We start from the raw sequence: 23,207 nt of genomic DNA, 5'->3' as shown, positions 1-23,207 counted from the left end.
TTACCGTGCCTAATAATCAGTTTTTGAAACAGCTCCTAAAATGAGTACCTTGTGACCACCCAATAGAGCAAACCTTTCAAAATATACCTGCTTGCACAAATGATCTACATAGAGGACTCAGAGATTGACTCAGACTCTTTGTTAAGAGAGTAACTCAGTGGATGTAACTGGTATCTGACCAGACAATTGAAAACCTTTAGGTTTCCGGGTCTGATCAGACATCACTAGATGCTGGCAAAGCTGTCTCTAGTTCTCCACTGCAGAGTCTCTTCATGTTCATATAGCCATAAAGACTTATTTTCCAGGCTTCAACTGGAACTTCTGCACCAAGGGAAAGCACTAGGAGACTCACAAAAAATAGCTACAATGAGAAAATTTAAAATGATTTTGAAAACTGTAATATGTCACTCACTCTGCGACACCAAGTACAACGAGATTACCTCAGTCAAATCCTCCTAACGTCGCACGGCCCGTCCAATGTACCAGGGTATAAAATAAAATGATCACTCTTACCTCACCATTGGTAGCCCCATTCTCTCCACATCCACAATAAAAAGGGAAACTAAGGAAATCTATGAAGCCAAATCACACTAAATACTTATGAAAAGTCCCGTATCTGAGAACAAGGCATTAAATGACAGTCTTGCAGTTCAGTGATTAACACATCCCATTAGAAATGGTTTGTGACTTAAAACAGTTTCCTTTTACTGCAGTATCTTGAATCATACCTTCAATTCCTTTCCACATTCTCTGGAAATCATCCCTGTAAAGAAATTACATTGAGTTTTTAATGACGGGTATGGAAAATGTTGTGCTTGTTTTCGAAGGAAAATGCCGTGCCGAGTGTCTCACATACAATACTTGTTACCTGAGCAGACCTTGATTTCTCTTAAAGTAACTTATCAGGCAAGCATAAGGCATGGGAAACACATTACCCCGCATCTTCCATAACTGTTCCTGAAGAAGGAGTGGCTCCCTCATGGTTATCAGTTTCTGCATTCTGCCCTGCATCTAAATAAAGATGGAAAACATTTCTACATGAACTGTGGCATTTGGGTAAAATTGGTCACGGAGAAATCTCGTCACTGTGGAGAGTTTTAGGCTTTTTGCCACTAACCGTTTTCAAGACAGACCTATGAAAGCAATCATGTAGGAGCAGGTGAAGTGGAAATAGGTCAGGGCCCGGACCATGGTACAGAGATGCTGTTGCAATCCTTTCAGGGTGTATGTGGGAACAAACCTGGTAGCTCACATCAGATACTTTGAACAGAAGGACAGCCAGTGTCCAGAAGAGCTGCTGTGTCAGCTTCCATCATCCCGGTTGGGGATGAGGCTCCAGCAGGCAACCCCCTCACCCCCAGACACGAAACTGCTCTCCACAAACGTGGACTTTGCAGTTTGCAACCCCAAGGGCTCAGTATCCAGGCACTGGCGGGCCATGTTTCTTGCCCCAGGAGCTGTGTCTGCAAAGGCTTCAGGGAGACGGTACCTTGGGAGACATCCTCGGACTCACTGGGCTCTGGTTTGAAACGTTTCCTACTAGCAGAGTGTGCCACACTCTGGGGCTCCACTGGGGTCTCCGCCACTCTCTTCTGGTGCGTCCTGGCAGGCGGTGCCATCCTGGGGTGTCTTCCGAGGAAGAGACAGCTGTCCGGTACCTTGCGAGCAGCAGGGTGGTGAAAGGAACGGGGGCGCGGTCAGTGCGCATGCCTGGCACGGGCCCTTGCCCATACCGAGGACGCTTGTGCGCTCCGGCCTCGTAGTGGCCCGGGAGGGGACACAGCACATTGGGACACCGTCTCCCCCCACCCAGGGCTGCTGGGAAGTGCCAGCACCTGGCCCAGGACAACTGAGAGTCTGGCTCCTCTGCTACATTTCGCCCACTACGTCAGGACAGAGGCCATCCCTGCCCGAGGTCCCCGAGGGGCAAAGCCAGTGCTGGTCGAGAGGCCGGACGTTGCGCATGATCAAAGAAGTGCCGCTCCCTTTGGACAGGGAAGAAGCCACCGTGTGCCGGTCCAGCCGACACGCACATCACGAAGCTTCCCGACCCGCTGTCCGAACCTCAGGACCGCCCCAGACGAACGGCTGTGCTGCCGGGTAGCCCGGCAAGCGGGACAGACACTGAGGGCCCCCGCGCCCTCCACGGGGTCCTCTCGGGTCGTGGCGACCCTTAGCCCCACTTCCCTCTCCCCACCTGGCGGGGCCTGCCCTCGGGGGCCTTGCCCCGCCCGTCGGAGCCCCAGGGAACGGCCTTTGGGAAACCACGTCCCAGGTCAGCCTGGCAGTCTCGCTCTGAGGAGACCCGGATGGCCACGCAGCACCCCCGGCCGGCCTTCCCACACGCCTGGCCTCCCTGAGGGCCACTCTGTGCCCCCAACACACACCCCCGGTCCCGCTCGGTCTGTCTGTCCGTCCCTCTGAGCGCAGCGGACCTCCACGCAGCCCCCTCCTCGACGGTCTTCGGCGGGCTTCTAGAAAGTTCCAGCAGCCTGAGTGGGAGCGACGCTGATTGGCTGGCACAGTGCGCATGCGCGACGCGGGCCTCTGCCAGGTCACGTCCCCTGGCGTGGTGTGGCCTGCCCTCGGAAGCCGGAGCCCAGGCTGAGACGCCTGGCTGGGCGTTTCCACGGCCTCCATTGAGGGACATTTCACCGACTGTCTTCCTGGCAAATCCCAAGAGGATAAGGTAAGATGGAGAGGGTTTTCAAGCGTCCGCCTTCCGATGCACGAGAACTTACCAATCTAGTCAGTCTCCTCCTGGAGTCCTTGCCGCTCACCCCTCCGCTTGAGAAGGAATAGCCTTCTTCTTGCGTGTTCCCTATGTCAACCACCCCCCTTCCCTGTCCTTGGTGTTTCAAAAATGAAAACAGAACACGGGTATGTAGCCTTACATATCGCTGCTGACTGACGTCTATGTGTAGGTATTACAAGAAATGGTAAGACATTCTCTGTGGTATTCTGCCACTTCCTTTTGAAGTCAATATGGCATCACTAACTGTGTTTGTATTGTTCCATGTAGCCGTAGCCTATTTCTCCCTGCTGTATTCTTTACCATTGGGGAACCGCTCCTCAATTCTTCTATCCATTTTCTTGTCCATGGATATTTCCATCGATACTTTCCACTTCAGAGCTCTTACAAGCAGTCGTGCTAGGAATACCCTAACGTTTGGCATACGTGCAATATGTTTCGTAGAGTTTTAAGGAGTGAGATTGCTAGCTCACAGCCTACGGGAGTACACCCAGTTGTTTCTAACGGATGACCCACACCCACAGACTGAGTTCTCATTGGTCCATATTCCAACCAATACTTGGTATAATCAGATTTCTTAACATTTCCGTGTTAGTGAATGTAAAATTACAGGGTTTTGTTTCGGGGGGCAGGTGGTCTCCCCTTGCGCTTCTCCAATCAGTAGTAAGACAGGGGTATACTTAAATGCTTACTGGTCATTTTAGGTTTCCTTCAATTTTGCCACGCTGTGAACCCAGGACGTCTGCCACGAGTACCGGGCCTGGGGCAACTCCGCAAAAAGCCAGGACACCCAGCAGCCTCTTGCCACCTGCCAGCTCCCTTAGGGGTCAGCCAGTGATAAAGCCTCGTGAGGTATGTGATTTGTGTGAGGCAGGGTCTCGGGGAGTCACTCAAGTGGGAAGAGTTGTGGTCACCGGGTTAATGTAGACTCTCATTTGGTGCCAGTGCTGAGCCTGGAGCGACTCAGCAAAAGTCTCGAGCACACCGAGGCCAGTCGCCGCCCTCTGGCGCCCATGGACTTTGACAGTCTTCCAAGAAAGAGTGCATTAAGGAGGGGCTGGCTGCTCAAGGAGAAAGTGCCCCCAGCAGTGCTCAGTTTGGAGGGCACGGGTCCCAGCTGAGTGTCAACAGGGCAGAGCAGAGCAGCTCACCAAGCCAATCAGATTCAGATTTGGCCTGTGGGGATGGGCTCAACATAGGAAAGATGGCACCTGCCCGCAGGCTGCTCAAGAAGAGAACCACTCATCAGGATAATGTCGATTGTCCTCCAGTCCTCGCCCCGACGCCACAATTCTCAGTCTGCCCCTGTATGTCTCTGAGGCCCCCTGAGTCACCCTCCCTGCGCTGGATCCCAAGGTGAGTGCCTGTGAGCAAGTGAGTCTGTTTGTACATCGTTTAAGAGGACCTCTGGGTTTCCCACAGCGTTCCGTCCCACCTGAATGGTCAGAACTCCCCCCCTGTTTTTCGCAGCCAGATGTTGTGGTGGTTCCTCTTCCCGGCACCAGTACTCCAGGTTGGGGAGCCTGCTGTGGGGGGCTGGGGTCTCTTGCTCCTCCAGAAGGAACCTCTGACTGAGGTATCCCTCCTGATTCTGAACAGCCACGGGAAGGTTTGAGGCCTGTTCTACAGTCCGCCCCTCTTATCGGTATCGACGTGACTTCTTTATATTTTCAGTTATAGGACTTCTGTTCAGCTAGACTTCAGACGGTTCTCCAGGTGGATTTAGGTTCTATAATTTTGTTGTAATACTAATGTGTTCGCGGAATGACACAGCACAGTGTCTACCTACTCTGCCATCTTAAACCTCTCTCTTTCCCAATTTTTTAATCAGGCTGTTTTGTTGTTGTTGTTGTTGTTGTTGTTGTAGTGGTGGTGGTGGTGGTGGTGGTTGAATAGTAGGAGGTCTTTATATGTCCAGTGTCTTAATGTTTCATCAGGTACATTATTTGAAATGATTTTTCTTCCATTCCATGAGTTGTCTGTTCTCTCTCTTTGTCCTGTCCTAGATGCACAACAGTTTTAAATTTTGATGTAGTCCAATTTGTCAATTTTGTTTCTTACCTCCTGGTACTTTTAATATAAAATTATCTTAACCTTGAGGCTATAAAAGTTTCCCCATATATTTTCTTATAATTGTTTTAAGGTGTTGGCTTGCATTTTTAAGTGTGTGTTTGTGTAGGATGGATTTTTGTGCTTGCTGTCAGGGACAGACCCCCCTGTTTATTCCTTCCGTGAAAAACTAATTGTACCATCGTCTTTCATTGAATGGAGTACACTATTCCCACTGACAGCTCTGCCAAGGTTCTCTTTGTCTCTGATTCAGCTTCTCTAGCATGTTCCTCCAGTTCATTGATCCTACGCCCAAACCACAGCGTACAGTAGAACGAAGTTTCGAAGTCAGATCTGTCTAAGTTTGAATCCTTGGATATTAGCCTACGTTCTGATGCCTGAGGTCCTTCACTGATTCCTCAGAGCCGCCATGAGTGTGTCTGCATAACCTATGAGAGCCCTGAGCATCTTCCCTCATTTCACTCCCCTTCTATCCTTTCCATCCTGAGCTTCCCACAATTTCCTCAAGCACAGCACTGGTGTTTCCTGCCACTGGGCTTTGGAACAAGCTCAGCCAACTTTTCTGTCAAGCCTTGTTTGGCACTGCTTTTTTTTGTTTCCTCCCACTGTGACTTGTGCAGCCTCTCTCCTCCCACTACACTGTAATCCAATCATTCTGTGTGCTAATGGGACTGTAGCATTTTGCCTCACTTTGACCATTCTGGAAACCCAAATGAGTCTAGCAAGCAGATTCAGAATTATCTTTCAAATTGATCATCGTATACCCACAAATAACAATAACAATTCTGTAAGCTTGCTGCCCTTTGGAAGGGCATACAAACACATGATTCATTTAGTTATCTTAATAACCCTCTGGAAGAGGAATTCATGTCATGTCACTTCATAATCTAAGAGACTGGGGATCAAAGAGTACAAAGAGTTACCCACAGTCACAGAGCTGCACAGTAGAGCAAGGATCTGAATTTTCAGGAACATTGTGATTCTTTATGTGTGGCATGAGAGCAGAGGTCTGGATTGGTCAAAAGCTCCCTCCTACCAGGCATTTGGAATATTATTAAGGTGATGTAAGGTAAGTGCTGTGGCAGATAATGGCCATCCAACTAATCTTTCTGTCCTCTATCCTTTCATCCTTACTAAGAGAACCTTGACCCTGTTGCATATAGCGTTGGGCTCATGACCCAGTTCAGCCCCTGGGCTGCCCATGACACATGTTCCAGATGATGCTGGTGTCATTTCTAGGAGGCCTTCATCAATTGAACTGATTGAGCTGGCTTCCTTGTTTGACCTTTCCTCATTGTCCTGCTAGGGATACAGTTGCAATGCTTCTGACCTTGGGGACAAACGTCACATTGAAGGAAGGAGGAGGAAGAAGAGAGAAGAACCTGGTTCCTTGAGCTGCAGTACCAGTGCTGAATGATATATTCTTATCCTGTGGTAAGTGGAAAAAATTAAGCCCGACTCGTCTAAGCCACTATTTGAAACGCATTCATGCAATACATGAGGATAGAGTGGTGCATAATTAAAATTGATTTTTACCCAACTTGCACTACTTTTGGTAGACAGTTACTGTAGCGTTAAAACTCAGGTGACTATAATGACTAAAACCTAGTTCATTATTTTTGCTGCAACATTACCAGGAAGCGAGAGGGTCCTCCCGGTGGGCCTATCCACGTACTTCTACAGAGACCCAGGCTGTTGGGAACTCTGCCACCTTCACAGTGAGGCTTCCGCCCATTGCCCCAGAGGTGGCTTAGTATGATGTTTGCTAGAAGGGGACACGAGCACGGAGGTGCACCATGCGATGGTTCTGATGAGCTGGGCCTGGCAGGCGCACACAACATTTCCACTGACATTCCATTGCTGAGGTCTCAGTCACAGGGTCACACCTAACAGCAAGGGAAGCAGGGCAAGTCACCTAGATGAAGGGCAAGGAAGAACAGGACAACAAAGGTTTAGGTGGAGATTTGCAGTCCCTGCAATCTAGACCTTTCCAAAATTATATGAAACTTGACTCCATTGGGTGGTTTGAAAGAGAAACTGCCCCAAATGTTGTCAGCATGAACTGAAATTCCAGCACAAAATTCAACAAGTTTTCACCCCTTATGACTTGTGAGTCTTTGAGTGAATCTCCTGACTTCCCTGTACCTCAGTGACATTGTTACTACCTTAAGGGCGTAATAATAGTATTTGTCTCATAAAATTTGGATGAAATTGAGTGAAACAAAGCATAATAACTCTTACAGGCGCTCAGTCATATAATGCAAGTGCTCAAAGTTTGTAATAGTATGATTGTATTATTGTTTATAATTAATAATGGTCATATGTTATAATTACGATTCTATCTTGATAATTCCTATGTTAACATGATTACGGCCACTTTTTTTAGCCACTGGTGTACATTTTCCTGAATATCAAACAAGTAATGTGAATTAGTGCCTGCGTTCTATTTCAAAGCTTAAAGGACTAATACTTTGATCATTAGGATCCAATGTAACATTTTATTTAAAAATGTGGATTTCGATGGGGGATGTAACATTCATTTCAAGAAAAGAATTATTTAGAATGTCTCAAACGTCATTCTTCTTCCTTCAGGCATTCTTATTCGATAAAGGCCATATTTCTCCAGAAAATTCAAAGTAGACGACTGCTACTTGGACACAAAGAAAACACTTTCCTTTTGTGTCAGTCTGGTTGACCACGCTCTCTTTCTCTTCTTTCCACTCCCTGCGTCTCCCTCAGGCTTGCAGAACTGCGTGTTCTCCTGTTATCCTCTTTCCCGCTGACAACTGATTGTTGCCATTGCTGCCTCTCTCCCCAGGAGTCCTCACATGATGGTGTTGCTCAAGACTCGGTTTTCCTTGATGCTTTTCTCACTTTATGCCCTTTCCCTTTATGTTCCCTATATGCCTATGGTTTCAATTACCATTTACATCAGAGTTTCTCAAAGCGTGGTGCCTGGGACCGCCTACATTGGAATCATGGGAAGGGGAGAGTTAAAAATCCAGGTTCCTTGGTTCTATCAGAGGCCCTACCCAATCGACTCTGTGGGTGGGCACTGGGAATCTGCATTTTCAGTACGTCCTCCAGATTCTGCCCCACTAAAGTTGGAACCACTGCATGTGTCAAGGAGGGCTTGGTGGCAGGTAACAATAGCAGCTCAACGTCTCCATCTGGTGGCTTCCTCACACTGTTGTCTCAGTTCAGCAAATGCAGCCAATGCCTGTTGGGAACCTCTTACTTATCTGAAAAACAAGAAAAACAGAGGAACAAAGGACATTAATGGAGTACCTGTTCCATGAATAACCAAGATTGCATTACAACATCTTTTGACTTTTCTAACGCCATCGGTGAATGTGTCTGTGTTAAACATTTGGGGAAATCAAAGCGATACCTTTTAATACTCATTCAACGACATGGAAACACAGGTATCATATGACAGCTACCTAGAGAGGATCACACCATGTTTAGATTTCTTGCAGTAGTGCTAAGAGGACTTAATGGATTTTCAAGTCATCCTCGCTGAGGCTAGCTGATAAAGAACGTTTCACTTTCCAAAAATAATTTAATATGCAGCACTCTTAGTTACCTTCCATTCTGCTGTCAAGTCTTTTGTTCCAGTTATAAATGTAATAAACATTGTCTGTAAAATTATTTTTGCAAAATGTAAAATTTATGAAGGAATTGAAATTCATGCTTCATTGCACTATAAAGACACATCTTACAATTTTAAAGTGGGGGATGATACTCACTTTCTTCCACTCTTCCTCTCTTCCTCCATTATTTTTAAAAACATTTCACTTGTTTTTATACCAGTTTAATTTGCTGCCAGCTCCATAACATTTTTCCCCCTGTTTTTGATCACATTTATTATTTCTCTCACCTGAGATTTGGAAGCAAAGCTTCAAGATTGCATTCGGTCTGGTCAAACTTTCATACTACCTACATCAAGCAATGTTAACGCTGAGCCAACGGATTCTTTGGCTTCTGATTTCTTCCTTACCACACTCAGCATGTCCCAGGGTCTTGGAAGCAAACCGGTGAATTGGATGAGGGGTGGTTGATGATGACCATTCAATCTGGGTAAGAATCTTCTCTTCAACAAGTGCCTCTGGTACAGGTATACACATCCTAACGAATGAAGTTGGATGCTGAAGTTACGCAGGACACAAAAGGTCGCTCACTCAAAATGGACCCTATACCTGCTCATAAGAACTAACATTAGCAAACTCTTGGAAGAGTAACATTGGATGTGGTGACAATTTCTTAAATATAAATCCCAAAGCAAAAGGAACAAAAGAAAAAGTAAATGAAATAGATAAAAGTAAATGGCCTTCATCAAAGCGACCATCTTTTTGCACAGATAATATAGTCAATAACGTTGCAACAACTCTGTATGGTGCCAGGTGGGTACTAGACTAATCGGGGGCATGACTGCATACATTGTATAATTGTCTAATCACTATGCCGTACACCTGAAACTAACAAAAATAATATTGAATGTCGACTGCAACTGAAAAAAATAAATCGTGTTTTTTTTTTTAAAAAAGACCCTATCAAGAGATTAAAGACATCCTACATAATCAAAGGAAACGTTGGCAAATGGTCCATCTAGTAAGAGTCTAACATCTGGAAGACACAGAAGCCCTTACAACTCCAAACTAATGACACAAAAACTAGCCATAAAAATCGGTAAATGATCTGAATGAATATTTCCCAAAGAAGGTACGCAAATGGCCGACAATCACATGATTACATGCTCAGCAACACTAGTCATTAGGAGATGCAAAGCAAAAGCACAAAGATAGCTCTAATACCCTCTAGGATGACTAAATCGTACAAAAGGGAAAATCACAATTGGCGTTGGGGATGTGGAGTAATGGAAAGCTGTCTGTATACATTGCTGGTGGGAGTTTTAAATGGTACAGTGGCTGTTGAAAACGGGTGGGTGGTTCCTCAAAATTTTAACATATAATAAACATAGGACACAGTAATTCTACCCCTAGGGTACACCCACCCAAATAAAAACAAGCATTCAAAAAGCCACGAACTTGTATGTTCATAGTAGTAGTATTCAAAACAGACAATGATGGAAGCAACCCAAATGCCCATGGACTGAGGAATGGATACACACAATGCAGTCTACCCATGCTATGGAATATTATGCAGCCATAAGGAGGAATGCTGCGATGTGGGTGAACCTTGAAGGCATTCTTCTAAATGAAAGAAGTCAGGTGCCAGTATGACTTAATTCATATGAAGTGTCCAGAATAAGCCAATACTTAAAGACAAGTAGTTTAGTGGTTGTCAGAGGTTACACACAGCTGGAGTGAGCACGACTGACTTCTTGCTGGGTGTAAGGTTTCCTTCGGGACTTGGGAAAGTGTTTTGTAAGAAGGTAGGGGTGATGGTTTTAGAGAACTGTGAATTTACTTAATGCCACTGAGTGGAATACTGTAAAATGCTTAAATTTAGAATGTGTGAGTTCCGAATCAAAAACAATTTTAACTACAAAAGTAACACTTTCTGGGTCCCTGTAATAAAATATTCAAGTATGAGGAACACTAAGCAACTGATTTTAATGCATTCGTTTAAAAATACGAGGCCCATTATCAGTCACGTGTAAACATGCTTCATGAAATAATTACTCTACTTTTGAAAACAAAAAAAGGATTCGAAAGTGTGGGCTTGTTTTTCATTTGTGCAAATCTGTTTAATATCCACCTGAATAGGAAAGAGCTGCTTCCTCAGCCCTCCTGTTACAAATGTCATTTCCATGGAAGGGAACCAAGCAGTCCAGATTCACTCAGACTGAATACGGAGAGAAGACCTCACTGGTCCCCCAACACGTTCTCAGGGACCAGCGCCTAGAAGTTCCAGGAATGACCTTTGGGCACGGCTGAGGTTCAGTGTTATGTCATTATGTTTACTCAACCCTCTGAATGCAGAAACACTCTTCACTGATTTGCCAAAAATGGAGACTAGGGAACAGAGATGTTAGGGCACAATGTGAACGTCACACAGCTGAGGAGAAGCAGAGGTGAGACTCAAACCCACATCTGTCTTTCAGAAAGCCTCTGTGATTTGAAAACATTGACCGTGAATGCACCGCACTATTTGCCCTCCTCCCAAACTGGATAGGCTACACGGTGGGTCTTGATGGCCGTCTCCCTTTCCTCCACACTAAGAACTGTTGAAAGCCTACATACACAGTTATGTCCCATTGCAGCTTGCCCTTGTCTTATGGGTGGCATTTGGAATGGGATGGCTTTGCCTTGCTCTAGAGTCTGGGGTCCAGAATTGTGCTGGGGGTGTCTGGAGCCATCAGCCCCTGAGAGCTGATTTGGGGCATCAGGTGCCGGATCGGCATCCAGTGACCTCACGTTGGTGGCTTGGATCGCCCATGATGGGAGTGTTTACATCATGGAAACAGGAAAAGCCTGGAAATGGGACCTGCACTCTTCCCTCCAGAGGGCCTGTTTGCAGCACATCTCTGCCAAGGACTCAGCACAGAAGGGTCACCTGGAGCTCATTAAAGGAGGAAGAGCTGTATCACAGGGCAGCGGTGCCCCCTACTGTGAATGACAATGAGAGAGGCAGTGTGTGCCCTGTGCCCTGATGATAGCAGCCCTTTCTCTGAGCACATTGCTCACTGGCGGTGTGGATACAGACGTGCACACTGAGCCCTGATTCCAAACAGGAGAAGCTCGTCTCTACCCTCCTATCGTCTCAGGTCAAGGGCACTGGGGGAGTTGTGTCTCTTCTCAGAAACTATGGTGTCCTGACAACCTTGTCAATACACAATTGTCTAAAGGGAGACCCAGGGCCCTTTGATCCTGCCACAACCTGAGTTTCTGGTTGTCCTTCGTCTAACATCCAAGTGCTTCATCCTCTCATCTTTTCTCCCCTGCAGGTCGTTTTATATTGACTGAGATTCCTTGGATCCCACCTGCAGAATCGTACCTGTCCTCATATGTCCTGGCCAGTAAAACAGAGTTCCTCAACAGGACCTGGATGATGAGTGTGTGTGTGTGTGTGTGTGTGTGTGTGTGTGTGTGTCTCAAGGGGGGACAGAAGTTGTTTCCTTTTACTTTATTTCCTCTTATACACATTTGTGAACACTTGCCTGCCCCCCATATTTATTTATGTATTCATTCTTTCGTTCATTCATTGGATATCTTGAGGTGAAATTGATAGAGAGTGAGATAGAGGATGCACTTCCTGGTTTCCATGGAAAGCTGACATCAGGGAGAACCTTTTGATGACATTCTGGTTTCCATGACGACTGGGGGAGCCATTTTCAACTGTCAGCAGAAACATTTAACAAGGATATTTACAGACTGGAGAGATGGAGTAACTGGAGAAACATCGAGACTAGTCAGTGTCTGCTGTCAATGTGAGTTGTGCGTGTGTGTGTGTGTGTGTGTGTGTGTGTGTGAACGTGTGTGTGCTGTGTGATCTTTAGCTGGACATTAAGAGGTCTAATCCCTCCTGCTTTCTAAGAGAGAATGGCAGCCTCTCTTGTTGTGGGCTAAGGTGATTGAATAACCTGGCATACCCCAGCCCCGTTTCAGTGTCCTAGGTGACACCTGTTGCGTGAGGACATTGTCATTTGAGTTCTTGAAAGCTGAGATCCCCAAGTATTTCTCATTGTACACCTCTCCTTACAGTGATTGTCACATGAATCCTTAAAGATGTAAGCTCACTCACTTACACCTGCTTATAGTAAAGAGTTACTATGTGTACAATATGAGAGAGAACATTTGAAGGCAACAAAAGAGATGAATGGGTAAGGCTGGAAGATCTAAAGTAGCTTTGTGTAACTCTGGGGATGATATTGTGCTCTCCCTGAGTCACTGACGCACACAAATTAAGAGCGTGTTCTCTACAAGTCCACTTTCCAGTTATCACAGTTAGGTAAATGGAATTTGAATCAGTAAATGGCTCCCTCTTTAGTATATAAGCATAAATACAAGTTTGCTCTCAGAGGTTCTGGGGCTTTTGGTTGTGTGTTTGGAAGTGAATGCCGCTGATGTTACAGTTTGTGTATGTTTATTGTGTTTCTAAAGAAAAGCATAGACTTTATAGGACATACCACCACATTCTTTATCAGGGACGTGTCTGTAGAAGAAGTAGCTTCTAGGTAAAGGATAACCTTCTGACTATGAGGGACAGCCAGAGGGGTCTCCGAAGGATGACCTGGACGTGAAACAACTGGCTGTACCTTCCTCTGCATTCTGCTCCTCTCAGGACCACCCCAATAATGGCCCTTCACACAACAGGGACAGGGACATGCGATTTCAGTAGGGAGCAGCAGTGGCATATGGGTGAACTCTCTCCCGAGAGATCGGGGTCCCAGGTCAAGCGCGGGGTGGCCCCTCTCAGATCCTGGCACTCTGGCAGGAGCTCATCACTTTCCTCAGTATCACGAGGAGAGGTCTCGGAAACCACATGGAGCTGGGCAGCCCCCTTTTCTTAGATGTCTGAGCCCAAGCTCTGAGGTCCGCTCCTCCCAGCTCATGGGTCCTCAAGAGACCACACAATCTTCCCTTGCTTTTTGCAGAATGACAAGTGCCCACTCGTCCTACCGTGGCACTCTTCTTAGTGTCTCATTGCTCCCTCTTTGCCTTTTCTGGATTCCAAATCATTCCATCAAGCTCTCTCTAATTAAAATAATGAGAAGAGCCTGCCTAAGAATCAGGTTTGTTTTCCTCTCTTTGCTTTAAGGTCTTGTCTTTTGCTTTGGTTTCTAGAAGTTTTACTAAGAGGAGCCTGGGCTTGTCTCTGTGTGTGTATGTTTGCGTGTGTGTGTGTGTTTGCATGTGTATGTGTGTATGTGAGAATTAGGGTCATGGTTGGATATACCAAATATGCCACATGAAATTTTTCCTTATCTTGGAAAATTGTTGGCTATTTTTCCTTCACATATTCTGCAACCTGTCCCCCACCCTCTGCTCAGACTGCTGTAATTGAATATGTTCATGTGGCAAGGTACATGCATTTTAGTAATGTATTTCCTTGATCGAACAAAACACCCCAAAAATATTTCAAAGATTTTAAATATATTCTCATTGAGTGCTATGCAATGGTACTTGCTTTCTTTTTGTTCACGGACATCCAATATTTCATTTGCTATTCCCATAGACTCTTTATAAGGTAAGATGTTGGTGCATATGGTCAGGTAAATGTGTCCTTCCTATAATATTTTATAACATGATTTGAAAAATATTGTCCATCCACTTCCATTCTTGTTCCTCTTCTCTTTTCCATGGAACCGTGTCATGACATTTCCATTTACAGCTGTAGACTTTTTTGCTTGTGTTAGCCTGTCCTTCATATCCTAAGATAAAGTAGACAGCATGGCTCTCCATGTGAATGTGCATTTTACAGAAAGCATGTAATTTGTACTGAATTGGCCTATAATCCATCTATGTATCATCTCACTTGATAGAGAGTGAGATAGAGGATGCACTTCCTGGTTTCCATGGAAAGCTGACATCAGGGAGATGTAGTAATCATCTGTCTGTTAACTACCTATCTATTATCTATCTATCATATGCATAGTGTGTTTCCCCAAAAATAAGAACTCGCTGGACAATCAGAAGACACATTAGAGTTGATTGTCCGGGTGGGTCTTATTTTCGGGAAAACACACACACATATACACACACACACACACACACACACACACATAGGTAATATATTTATTACCTATTAGCTATCTATCATCTATCAATCTATATCCATCCATCCATCCATCTCTCCATCATCTATGTATCCGTCCACCTACCTCTACACATCTTTGTAGTGGGAAAAGAGAGTTGCAATCCTCTTAGTACAAAATATGAGAAGAAAATCATCTGTAAGCTTATGTACCAACCTTTACTGGAAGACATCTGGACCCTGGACCAAAGCATACAATGAATGTTGTCAGTGAACACCCATCCCTTCTGATAGTCTCTCCCGAGGAAGCATTATAGCTTTAGTGATAGGAAAAATAACTGTTGTTGATATTTTGGTTGTCTGTTAAAAGCTGTCAATTAAAGTGACTGATACTTAAAAAGATGTACACAAACATGAATAAGTGAGAATATTTAAAGTAGTTGTAAAATTTTAAAAACCTTTTACATATTTTATAGGCTATATGTATAAACAGAATAAAAATTCTACAGTCTGTGGACTCATATTTGCAGTAAGCATTTCTAGGTGTTAGATTAGATTCCTGTTGCTTAATATTTTTCCTACTTTCTAGTTTGAAACATCATTTTTAGAATTTACACATGCGTTTTTAAAATAAAGGGCTACAGAGCTGAAAATAACATTTATACTGGAAGCAGAAACATGTGCATGTGTGTGTAGAGGCAGAGAACATGGATTATATGCCTCACTATCACGCATCTGTGTCTCTAATGTCTCTCTGAGTGTGTGTTTGTATCTGTGAATGTGTGTGTGTGTGTTTGGGTGTGAGTAGCTCTCTGGTTGTGTGTGAGTAACGCAGGCCCTCCTGTTTTGTGTGACAGACTGGCAGGTCCTGCTGCAGGGAGACTGCAGTGACTGAGTCACCTGTTTGTCTTCCTCCCTTTTGTTCTATGTCCTCACATGACACCTGAGCTCTAAGAGCCAGTACACTGAGTTCTGTAACCAGAGGCCCTGAAACCAGGGTGATTGTTCACCATCGTCCAATACAAAGGTGATGCAGATTAGGCCCAAAGTATGTACATTTAGTCATGGTATAGTTCTTGTTAGATCGATGAGTATGTGTGAACAAAACCATATGTATAGGCACTTATTACAGAAACAATCTCATGAAGCATATCAATGGAGACTGAAAACGGATGAGCTAAAATCTGTAAGTGAATTATAATGCATATCTATCTGTGCAACATGTACAGAAAAGTAGAACTTATGAACAAGGTATTTCTGGATGGGAAATGGGGGGTTGAGAGAAGATTGCATCTTCTGCATTCCACCCACCTAAATGTTTGAAATTTACTTTAAGTTTTTAAATCTCAGAGAAACCACATTGTCAAGAGACTCAGAAAAATGGGGTGAAAAATAGGCATTCACATTAGATAGTGATTAATGATGTTCTTGTGTGAAGAAACGCAGTCCTAGGTTGGATGTGCAGGTAAACTCATACGTATATGAATGCACAGGAAACGTGTGGGAAGCCCCATTCCACATCACATAGAGAGCATATATCTATAATGTGTCCTCTCATGCATATTTCTCTGCACATGATACATGTTGTCTGCAGGCACATTTAATGTAACTTTAGAAGCACAAAACAACACCCTAACAGGCCCCACGTACTCACACACACACACACACACTAACACACACACTAACACACACACACACACGGCTAATGTGAAGTAATCCATGTGTCTAAGATAGGCCGGGGCTACCATGAAAGCAGCAGTTTATACGGTTGTGAAATAGGAGGGACTAGCATAAACTAAGTAGCTTAAGGTGCAAATATTCAGAAATACAAGTGAAGGAAGGAAGGAAGCATGGCATCTACTCTGCATTACACGTGAGACTAAACATTTCTGTTTACGAAAAGCATGCATTCTAGAGTTGGGCAAGGGAAAATGATGAATCAACCCCCATTTCATTGGCTGAATTCCCTAACCCTTTTGCATTGTCTAGATTTCCATTAGAAGCGCTTAGGGCCTGGTGGTCGATATTTGATTCCTGGAAGGACAGTGCACTTCAGAAACACAGAGGAGGGTAAAGGGACTGCTGGACAAGCAGGTGGAGTATATGGGTCCACGGGTCCTGCTCCCACAACCACACCTACCAAGATCCACCTAGAGTTCGGTAAGACTTCCTCATCTCACCAGACACTGCTCTGCCATCATTTATTCCTGTTGACGTTGGGGTGTGATTCAGTTGGCTCCTCCCTCTGCGGCTACTACTTTACACTGATTTGGTGCTGCGGGTGTGGCTGGGGAAACCCCTTAAACCACCATAGAGAAATGAAGAGGTGCCCGCCCTAGACAATGGCGCATGCCTGCAGCAGTCCTCACGAAGGGGCATACCAGTGACCATCATGACGATCTCCATGAACATCTGGATTCTAAGCTCCTGCTCTTGCACACGACATTGGGGCGACACCCAGGGTCTGTAGGTGGGAAATCATCTCTGGTTTCTTTGGGGGTACAGGGCGGCACTAGCACCCAAGAAGAGAAACCCAGAAGAATTCCCTTATGATGAGCCCTGAGGAGAAAAGAAGGCCCAGAACGTCCAATAACAAAAATGAGATCCCAGACACGAACCCACCTCCCCACACATTTGCTCTTTAATATGCAGTAGTAACAGATAGGGCAAGAAGTTGGTCTCAGAGGGCTATAAATCTCCTCTGGTAGCTTCCATATTCTCTTCCCAAATACTTGCCTCTTATCTTGCCTACCCTGTCCAGACACACACCTGCAGTCTGATACACACTCTTTATATTTCTGTGTTTTATCTCTTATTAGTTCCATTGATGAACGTTGTTCTACTTCCACGAAAGGAATTCTTGCTGATATGTTTCCACTTTTCCTTTTTGTGTTTCAGTATTCTGCCATACAGTCTGTCAAAAACGAGTTTCAGCACCCCTGGGAGATTCAGGTGCAGGCCACACAAGCTGTGAACACTTTCTGGTCCCAGGCAAAAACATGTGGTGAAGAACATTGAGTTAAGGAGTCCTGCTGTAGCTGGGCCACACCCCTCAACCTTTGTGAATGACCTCTCAACCCAAGACAAATCATCATGGACTCTGAGTATGTCCTATGCAATTGGAAAGGCCGTTTTTGGCCAGCAAAGGTTTTATCCCAATCCAGAACCTCACCAAAAACTAAGAGGAAACAGGCATGTTCTCTACAAGTGGAAATACTCTCAGTATGTAAAAAAATTCAAGTGAAAAACCGAGATGTAAAGATCCTAAACGAGTCTCAGATTGAATCCACTGCCTCCTCACTAATGGCCCTGTCGAAGGCCAGTTTCTCACCTGGTGAAGAAGTGGCCTACAGAAGCGCTATTACAATGGCACTGGAGATTCTGAAGGAAAGAGCAAAGTTGGGTCAGGCAGGAGCCTCAGATGACCTAGAGGCCACTACGCAGTCTCAAACGGGACCGCAAAAACGATCTCGTAGAAAGTATCAGCAGCCCAAAGGGAACTCACCAAGACGTGTTAGGAAAAGAGAAAACCCCAAATCACTGTTGCTCCCTTCAGGGGGTGAGGACACCCCGCATGGAGACAAAGAACAGGTGCATACCTCCATCGCTCCTATTCCTAAGGGATCGCAAGCAAAGTCCTCACAGAGCTCCAGCGTTGGCCCAAACTTCCCATCGCTTTCAGAAGACAACCGTAAGAAAGAGGGCAGGGGAAAGAGGGTCACCTCAGGAGTCCCGTGCCAGCGTTGCCCAGGCAAGGAGGAGAGTGCAGGTGCTAAGGGTGGAGGCGTCCTTCCATCTCGGCCACCTGGATTCATCGCCTCTGTGCCCAAGGCTCTGAAGGCAGAGGCGTGTGGCACCCGCCCAAAGACCCTGGCTGTCTCCTCTGAGTGCTCTACTTTGTCTGGGAACGGGAAGGACCCTGCACAGGGAACCTGGAAGCCAGAATCAGAAGGTACGGCAGCATCTTCCAGTGACCCTAAGCTGCGGCTGCCTGATTCACTCCATTCGGCAAGCAGAAAAAGGAAGCTGAAGGTACCAGATCGTGAGAAAAGACAGCAGGAACCTCGACCTTTAGTTGGCTCCAAGGCTATTCACCCCACCACCGCTATTGAGAAGAAAGGCACCAAGGAAGCGGCACGAGCGACACGCAGGGCTTTCCCACAGGAGCCGTGTCCCATTACAAGAGGAGCGATGGTCTGGTTTAAGTTTCAAAGTCATCCATATTGGCCAGCAATGGTAAAGAGTGTCAACCACACAGAGCAGACGGCGAGGGTGATTTTGATTGAGGAAAACATGCACCGTGAAAAGCGCGGCATTCAAGTGCCTCTTCGGAGACTGAAGCACCTGGATTGTAAAGAGAAAGAAAAACTAATCAAGAGAGCTGGGAGAGTGTACGAGCAAAGTGTAAACTGGTGCTTCTCCCTGATATCCCACTACAGAGAAGGGCTCCGTCGTGGGTCCTTCAGGGGCTCTTTCCTGGACTATTACGCTGCTGACATCAGTTACCCAATGAGGAAAGACATCCAAGAGGGAGATCTGTATCTTGATTTCCCAAAGGTGAATTATGCCGACCTGGAAGATTCTGAGGAGGAGAGCTCCCCGGATGGGAAGCCCCGCAGGAAACTTCTCCCTGACCGGATGAAGGCTGCTTGGGACCGAGACAACCGGAAGCTAGTGGACTTCATCGTGAAAACAAAGGGGGCTGACCACCATCTCCTGGACATCGTCAAAGGCAGGAAAGAGTCCAGGTGGCTGGCATCCTTCCTGAAGTCAGAGAGGTATGTGATCTGTGTCGAAACATACCTGGAGGATGAAGATCAGTTGGATGTCGTGGTAAAACATTTACAAGAAATCTACAAACAAATAGACAAGAACAAGCTGGCTCTGACAAGAGACGACAAAGTGAGTTTTGTTCTGGAAGTCCTTCTGCCAGAAGCCATCATTTGTTCGATTGCTGCACTTGATGGAGTAGGTTACAAGGAGGCAGAAGAAAAGTACCTGCGAGGGCCACCTGTGCATTCCCGGGAAAAAGAACTATTTGAGAGAAACATCTTAAAGACTGTGAGAAAGAGAGGGAGAGCAAGGCTAAATGACTCTCTCCCTGCACCACCCCTTCGCAGGGAGACCTCTCATTTGCATCATTACTAAGCACCCCTGTGTGCATAATACGTGGCACCCCTCCATTCTCTATGATGCCTAAAGACCGTCTGGAAATTCGAGAACGTCAAATTTGGGAACCTGCTGAATCCATCTTTGGGATCCATCTCCGGCATTTGTGGGTGTCACGGTCACCATCATTTCTCGTTCCCAAACTCTTCACAAACTAATCTGTTGAAATATTGCAAACACGTGTACTTATCTCTACTTGCTCAGATGTGTAACTGTCACAGATATTATATCTTCACAACATTGCTTTGGACTGTGTGTACTTCCTATTTTAATATAGGGTGTGGCACACTTCCATTACAAGAAAGAGCCCTGGTAACAGATATTAAGCAACAATTAACTTTAAAATCTGAGAAGTGTTTCCCAGAAACATCACAAGGGTTGCTCATTCATTCAGTGATGCATCTGGATAAATGCTCAGATTCCCTGCCAAGAAAATTCCTGAGTTTTCCCTGCTATGCTTATTAGTTTAGACAAACCAGCCTTGAGAGGTGAAACCAATGACAGAGATGTTTTCTTTGCGGTATCACTACCGTTAAATGTTTCTTGAAAAAGCAATCTGAAATCCAAACCAAGTGAATGGATCGTCCACATGGAGCCCACATATGGGTGAATGAAATCTCAGCCTGCAGTACACACTCTGTCAGGCTGTGCAACGCTATAAAAAGTCCGTTTCGGTGAGATTCCATTTATGGGAGTAGCTCTTCTTCAATGGCCAAATGGTTTCCTAAAACAGACCAGCATCTGGCTGTCTTCCTCACCGACAGTCACTGGATCCCCTACTTATGGCCGTCTGTCCCCACGTGGAAGACAACCAGAGTTACCGTGTACACAGTCTAGCTACCGTAGACCTGGGAGTGCAGGCCGACTGAGAGGAGCCCATCTTATTGGCATAAATTGGAGAAAAGCAAGCACTGTGTTCTGGGCCTGTGTCCCCTCAAAAGTGGTCATTTGTCTCAAAGCAAACAAGCTTTATCTTATGACTTACTCCTTGACCAGCTCCAATTGCTCCCAACAGTGTAAATGCAGACTGCTAAATCATCGCAGGCTGCTTGAGCAGTAGGTGGACCAGGATCTGGGACTTGGGAAATAAATACAGAAAAGTCTTCATTGCATTAAATGTGGTTGTTGTCAGAATACAATGAAACACAGGTAATTAAAAGATCAATTCTGAAGCCAATGAAATATTATCTTCACTTTTTTCTTGTTTGTTTTTTGTGGGGGAAAAAGTTAGAAAAGCTAGTTCACTTTTACAACTTGATGTGACAATAAACATTGAATATTTAACATGAACCTGACTGCGTTTTTATTCTGAGGGGAGTCAACTGTCACTCACGGGCCCATGTTATGTGTTTGCACGTCCATGTCATTTTTTTTTGGGGGGGGGTGAGATTTGCAAAAGTCAGCCATTTTGATTCACCATAAAACCACTGAAACTCTGCTTCATCCTAGTTCGGACTGTACAACTACATAGCTGGAATGTCTAACACACACACGTACATATGTATGTACATACAATGTCTATTTGTTTCGGGATGTTGGTGGTTGTCATGTTTCACAGTTCACTATGAATTTTCTTCTCATTCTAAATATTCCCTTTCCTGTTTGTTTTTACACTTTCAGAAGAGGGCCGTGCAGATTGTATAAGCTTCATGCCCTACAGAGTCCTCTTGGACACAGCCTGAGAGAGACCTGGACTCCTGGGGCATTGTCCCCGGGCCAATCCAAGTGACATGCTCATGGTCCCGGCAAGTACTTACAAACCTACCACCTCCGTGTTGTATGTGGACCTTGTATCGGGATAACACACTTTAGCTCTGCTGTAACACTGTGTCTCTCCATCAAATGTATCACTCCGCTTCAGCTTTCTCATGGAGCCAGATCTATCTGTACATCTAACCTTTTCTTCACTACTTCATTCATTCATTCATAGCATTGTGAGTCAGTAGAGCAAATTACAGGTGTCATAGAAAAGACATCACAATTTTGTGCTGACTGGGATACACTAATTCATCTTCTTAGTGAGAAATATTTATCAGTGTCATGGACTGATGGCCTGTCTGTGGCATCACACCCCAACTTCCCCCCATTTATGAGATCGTGGGTGTCAATTGACTTGTGGCAAAGGGAGAAGATCTGGTTGCATGGAGAGTGCATGCACAGCTTTTACAAATCTCCATAACCATGTGTGGATTTCAAAAATAAAGAGTAGAATCTTGAGACCTGGTGAAGTAATAAGCACCAGTATGAGTACCCAGAATCCCCTGAACCTTCACCTGGCCATTTGCAATCTGTATCCCTAGCCATAAGCAAGGAGGAAAAGCATCGTTCCACTCTCCTTGACTCTGGTTGCCCCAGACTTGAAGTGTCACATCTTAACTCAGTGACATTTTAATAGGAATGCAGAGCAAAAAAAAAAAATCTGTAAGAGAGTGGCCAGAATGGCAAAGGGGCACTAAATGGAATCACAAAGCAAAGCTGAGAGAAATTGGGATGTCAACCCTGGAATGAAGATATTGGGTGGCTGTGGCTCTAAAGAGGCGAGCTGGATTTTGGCTTCCAACATCTACAGAGTCACCAGCCCTCCCATCACCTGCCACTATAAAGTGGGACCAAGGAGCTGAAGTGACTCTTTCCCCCATTAGAATCAGCAGCCCATGCTGATGCATTGCCCTGGTGGAGTGCGCCATCACTGTGACTGTCTGCCTGAGAAGGGGCTGGAGTGTGCAGGACAGTGCACACATAAGGAAGGAGCTGTGCGGGATCAGGGAGCCTGACGTCTGTATGGAGGTTCCTCATGAGTCTCTGACCTAAGGCAGGGCTGTACATGCAAAGGGACAGAAGACACCAGGCAGAAAAGCCACGGCTGCTGCAGGGTTGAGAGCAGAATAGGGATACCCAGGTGCACAGCAGCAGTGGAATATCTGCCTGAACCCCTTGTCAAACGCAGACATCCAGCCAGGATGCCAGAAAGGTCACATATCAGGAGTGAGGATGATGCCCCGGAGAGAAGACTATTCTAAACATGTCCAAACAAAGCCTAAAGCTACACTTTGGCAAGAGGTAGGGGTAAAACAGAATGTGGAGGATGAATCCTAACAAGAGAGGCCTTCGATTGGTTCAGCCCCCTGCTTTTGTCCTTTACATCACCTCTCTTAATGCCTCTCTTGAGGACGATGGTGTAAACATCCAGGCATTTGTGTAGGCATGGTCCCCGTGATCTGCTCCCCTGGGTCTGCCTGCCCAGAGTGGAGGCTCCAGTTCCAGGGTCAGGACCTGCTCTTTCCAGAGTACCCTCTGGGAAGCTGCCCCAGGAGGGAAGGCAACAGGATGGATGAAGAAGCAGTTTGGCTATGTGGGAAAGGGCCCCTGAGAGGGGAAGGAGGTGTACATGTCTTTCTCTCCACTTTTCCCTACAACTATGCCAGGCAAATCCTCTGGCTTAGCAGGAGTACAGGTAGAGAGGCTCAAATGGCCTTCAGGAGGTCCTGGAAGGAGCAAAAATGGAAGCAGTTGGAGGACAAGCCAAGCCACACCAGGTAAGGCAAAGAACCCTGGT

The 23,207-nt window shown here is 45.7% G+C and overlaps 1 protein-coding gene across 1 annotated transcript; it reads left to right on the top strand.

The window, feature by feature from the left end:
* Positions 1-17,528: 17,528 nt before the first annotated feature.
* LOC308494772 (PWWP domain-containing DNA repair factor 4-like) lies at positions 17,529-19,650 on the top strand. Its single transcript, XM_081042687.1, has one exon. It carries the CDS (start codon positions 17,576-17,578, stop codon positions 19,628-19,630), a length of 2,055 nt encoding a protein of 684 aa, XP_080898813.1. The 5' UTR covers positions 17,529-17,575; the 3' UTR covers positions 19,631-19,650.
* The last annotated feature ends 3,557 nt before the right edge of the window (positions 19,651-23,207 follow it).

This window comes from Rhinolophus hipposideros, assembly GCF_964194185.1.
Source record: "Rhinolophus hipposideros genome assembly, chromosome: X".
Classification (NCBI taxonomy): domain Eukaryota; kingdom Metazoa; phylum Chordata; class Mammalia; order Chiroptera; family Rhinolophidae; genus Rhinolophus; species Rhinolophus hipposideros.
This window is presented reverse-complemented; position numbering and strand designations above follow the sequence as displayed.